Here is a 5254-nt window from a genome sequence, read left to right on the forward strand (position 1 = left end):
TCACATTCAAAGCATGGAAGGAAACAATTCCCAAGCAGAAGCATTGCACATATTGTAGTGTGGTCCTTCATATTGGAGCAGGAGGTATCAGGAGCTTTTCAAAGCACTGGGTGAAGGCAGCAACACAACTAATGGTTGTATTTGTTATGTCTGCCGTTCAGAAACCACTGTATGTAGGAACTGAACTACTCTGAGAAGTAGTGAGCATGGAGTCTCCTCAGTGTTTTGGATGTTTTGACGTTTGTTGGGAATATTGAGTTGACATATACTTTTTGTTTTACAAAATAAAATCAAAGAAAGCACTGTTGTCCACAAAACTACGATCCTTTACTGTTGTCCTCAAAGCTACCTCCCTCTCTTAAAATAAAGATACAAAATTAAACTATCTAAGTATGGGTATATAGTATTTATGATGTCCATGTTGTAAATCAACTAGTGATAGACATGTTGTTTATGACATGGTGTGGAAGGGACCTACAGTAGCTGTGTAGAACAGAGGTTGTATGAGCTGCATGTATAACCTACACCACTGATATCTATTGAACAACACTACACCTTCACTGACACTAGAGGGAGTCAACAGCACGCAGGGTGAGGCTGAGGACTGGGAATATTTAAACACATTTTGTTTTTACCACTTAAACCATATTTAGATTTTAGTCCATTGAAAGAATTTATTGAATATAAGGGTTAAGGATGATTTTACATTTAATATATAGACTGCAGCAAAATAATTAAATAATGGTATTTACTTATCCATGCTAAAGACAGGGAATTAAGAATTCAGAATCTCAACAAAAGCCTCAGAGCATGACATTTATTTGATGGGCACAAGGCCAAACTGAGGGGCAACGACGGCCTTGGCCTTTGTGGCCTCCCTGAAATTCCTGTCCTGGTCTCTATTAATGTAGACACATGGACAAATGTACAATACATACATGTGCATTCATTTAATAGTGTTTGTGTGTGTGTGTGTGTGTGTGTGTGTGTGTGTGTGTGTGTGTGTGTGTGTGTGTGTGTGTGTGTGTGTGTGTGTGTGTGTGTGTGTGTGTGTGTGTGTGTGTGTGTGTGTGTGTGTGTTGACCAGAACTGAGTCAAACAAACTAGAATATAATAATATAGACCGGTCTGTCTCCTCATAGTAGATTAATGACAGTCTGTTCCCATGTTATTTCTCAGCAGAGCTGCTGCCTTGAAAACATCAGCATAGTCAACTCACTTGTTGGATGGAGCATCCTAAGGACACGAAAACAATGTGTTTGACACATCCATTTAGATACATTTATTATAACATTTAAAACAACAGGGATAACAGACCTCTGAGCTTGTAGAGCGGCTATTTTTGGTGTTAAATGTCAGAAAAGACACATTAACATGAACCCAAAGTGGGTAAACAGAAACAAACAAAAAATGATTTACAAAACACTAATAATAATGCTGGATCACTAGTGTATGAAGCAACTGAAATTGTATTTATGAATATGAAAAAGTTTAATCTGCAACACAATGTTATACAATGTGTATTGGGGGTCCCTGCTGTGTATCTCTCTCAGCTAAAAGCCCGCAATGCCACACTTTCTGAGCTTGAAGATCTGCTATTTTCGGTTAATGTTCCCCTCAGAAAAGGAATGCTCAGGTTCAAGTTGTAAGAAATAGATTTGCACACAGTTGCTCCATTCATAGGTTTTATAGACATCCTCCTGAGTGACGTTTGGAGGAGAAAGCATCTTCTTCAGACTCCAAAGTCAAAGTGCAGTAAGAAGACAACAATTATACTGATGAATTGGGCTTTGAAGTGTTTCTACTGTCAGTCAGTGGTTCCCAATGTTTTTAGCTCAAGGCCCAAAAGAGAAATAGACATTATGAATAGCAGATCTACAAGCTTATAGATCTGCTATACTACTTCTTAAACAATATTTGTATTTATTTATGGACATTATTAGATTTCTTTTTATTTTATTCATTAAATATTTGTTAGAATTGAATGCAATTTAGTTTTTAATAGATTGTTTAGTTTTTTCAACTCTCTCTGTTTGGGAACCAGTGATGTAAGTGATACTGCACTGGTTCCCAAACAGTGGGTTGGAACCCATGTCTGGGTCATCATGAACGATGATTTGACCTTTGTTTTGAGATAAATAAATAGCCTAGTTACTGCACTTTTATATCTATTTCTTCCCCTTTGATCTGATTCAAGTTGTTAAACTGACATGACTCTATTCAAGGATTAGATTTTTACATCCTTTAATATCAATCTAAATGTTCTTCCTTTTCATTTCAATTCCCCATGGAAGAATTTGACACAGTGTCAACTGAATACTATCCATACAAACAAATTAGTATTAAAAACACATACTTATTTTGCGACATTTCGAAAGGGCAATGTGACATATTTATAACCACGATACCTCCAAGTAAGCTGTTTTAATATTTTATTATGGTGTTATGATTTCATTGACAGTGATTCAAGTGACTGCAGGGTTCATAGTCTACCCCGTCAACTCTTGTGGCTTCATAACACTAATTTAATATTTAACATACAGACCTCTGCTAACCATCATATAACTGTACTTTGTCATAAAAAGATTCATCTAACGTGGTTAGGAAAATATATAAAATATACAGTACAGTTCAGTAAAAGAGGAAAAGTATCATAATAATAGTCTGATGCATTTCACACGTACTGTATCTCAATTCCTCAACATGATACTACTGAGATAATTTAATTTCTATGTGAATCCCCTAATATTAATTACCATTATAAATTGTCTTTTTTTATTGTTGACATTAGTACTATTTCTGATATAATTAATACTATATTGAAAACTGATAGCAGTAAATAGACAAAATAGACACAAATATTATCTACAACTTTGGTAACCATTGAATATTACCATTGGTTATTGACAATAGACAAAAATTATCCATAACATGACATCATCATTATCATCATTGTTATCTACATGTCGTTCATTGACATCGACAACAAACCAATCATAGATTATAACATTTACTGTTATTACGCTTTAAGATCTCAATAGTTTGTCTTTATCATCATCATCATCATCATCATCATCATCATCATCATCATCATCATCATCACGTCTAACTACATGACTCCCAGAGTTACACTGATCTTCCATGGCAACATCTTCAGAGTACCAGTAGTGTAAATGAATGGAAAGAGTGTGTCAGTGAAAGTGTGTGTGAAGGTGTGTATGTGTGTGTTGGTATCAGGATCAGAGAAGGACAGCTTTCCTTTGTTCCAGTCCAGCTGGACTCTGATCTTCTTGGGGTTCTGCTTCACTGAGAGGACCTGTGCAGTGACTGACCTTGGTAAGGAGTTTGCTTCGTATTGACCTCTACGAAAGTCTATTCTCCAGTATTGACCACCTGTAGCTGTTAACACACCCAGTTCCCAGCATGGATTGTCTCCAACCTCAACATCCCAGCCGTGAGCCCCTGAGTTAAAGCCCTCAGAACCCAGGACCTGATTCGTTGTGGCACACCTCTCTGGGTTTTTAGGAAGTTGCTGTTCCGGCACTCTCCATCTCACACTGGTCAGATCATCAGACAGGATGAGTTTTGGATGGGCAGTGTTGGGGTCCAGAATGACAGGAGTGTAGGAGACAATGTCCTTCATCTTGTCCCAGACTCTGAAGGTCAGGTTCTTCAGGTGTTTGGTCTCGTCTATCAGTGCTCCTGAGACCGGCTGTGGGTCCTGCAGTGTGAACTGGACTCTTTCCACTGTGGTCTTGTAGTTCTGCAGGAATGAGATGTGTTCAGCTCTCAGATCCTCCTCTATGGCTCTGATTGTGTCTGAAAGGGTTGATATGTCTCTGTTCAGACCCTCAATCTTCTCCTTCACCATCTGAGTCTTCTGCTGCTCTTCCTCCCTCAGTGCAGTGATCCTGGCCTCCTCTTCCTCTTGTAGAAACAGATGCATCTTCTTAAACTGTTCCTTCATCTGCATCTCTGTGTGCCGGGCCCGGACCTTAATGTGTTCTGCTGTTTGGTCACAGTTTGTTTTAACTTTATTAAAGACCACCAGTTTCTCCAGTAAAGGCTTCAGTGATTTCTGGACCTCCTCCTTGTGTTCCAGTGCAACTTCATCGATGGGTCTGAAACTGTGTTTGGTGTGTTTTTTAGAATCCAGACACACAAGACACACGGCCAGTTGACATTCCAGACAGAACAGTTTGAGTTTCTCAGCATGCAGACTGCAGAGAACCTCAGACCCTGTTGAAGCTCTCTTACGTCTCTCCTGTATGAAGGCCTCACACAGGTTCTTCAGAGCCAGGTTTCTGGGTGGATCCATTGAATGTCTCTCCTTACAAACTGGACATTCTTTTATTACCTTCTCTCTCCACCATTCCTGCAGGCAGGCTTTACAGAAGCTGTGGCTACATGACAGGAGAATAGGATCTTTAAATATGTCATGACACACAGGGCAGGAAAAATCATCTTCTGAGAAAGATGACATGGATGCCATTTTGTCCGTGAATGAAGCAACAAACACTCTGCTCAATAAAGGAAATCAGCCAGTCAGTGGTGGTAACACTCCCTCTTCTAGAATGTTCCCTGAAGTTTACTTTCACTTTGAATCGTGGTTGTTGTTAAAGTCCATTAAGCTGACAGAGTCAGCAGCAGGTTCCAGTGGTCTGGGTCAGTATTCCCTCCTGTAGCTGTGGAAAGACTGTCTGTCCTCTGGGAAGTTGTGTTTGATCTGAACGTGAATCTTTTGTCTGTCTCTCTGTGTGTGTCTACAGAGAGGAGTGTGCTGTAAGTTTCTGTTTCCTGATTTCTGAGTCAGATAAGGGAGGAGCTTTGACACACCACAGACCTGTTGCCACACACACACACACACGCGCGCACACGCACGCACGCACACACGCACACGCACACGCACACACACACACACACACACTTGTATTGATATGTTTTAGTTGATAGGGAACAGTAGAGAGAAAGGAATACAATGTTTTTATTGTCTCAAACGGAACAGTGACTGTTCAAAGTAGTCTACTTTACAGTGTAGGCTAAATATTAACTTACACACACTCACACTGACAGCAGTCCTGCTCATCAGGGGCAGTCAGGAGTTCAGTGTGTTGTTATATTCTCTACAGTGGTTTTCAAACTTTTTGTGGCCAAGAAACACCAATGGGCAAATGTACTTCTAGGACAGAGGTCTTCAACAGGGGGTCCTCAGGGGGACCGCCAAATCTTTGTGATGATGGGGAACATAAGCCGG

At 39.8% G+C, this 5254-nt stretch overlaps 1 protein-coding gene across 1 annotated transcript; it reads right to left on the minus strand.

The window, feature by feature from the left end:
• Positions 1-817: 817 nt before the first annotated feature.
• On the minus strand, positions 818-4483 carry LOC308283093 (nuclear factor 7, ovary-like; the record flags this gene model as incomplete). The annotated part of the gene is made up of 3 exons (XM_080723479.1): positions 818-899; positions 1220-1236; positions 3131-4483. The coding sequence occupies 3 exons, from the start codon at positions 4481-4483 to the stop codon at positions 818-820; spliced, it is 1452 nt and encodes a 483-aa protein (XP_080579605.1).
• Positions 4484-5254: the final 771 nt, after the last annotated feature.

This window comes from Nannobrachium achirus (assembly GCF_963921795.1).
Source record: "Nannobrachium achirus genome assembly, chromosome: 4".
NCBI lineage: Eukaryota > Metazoa > Chordata > Actinopteri > Myctophiformes > Myctophidae > Nannobrachium > Nannobrachium achirus.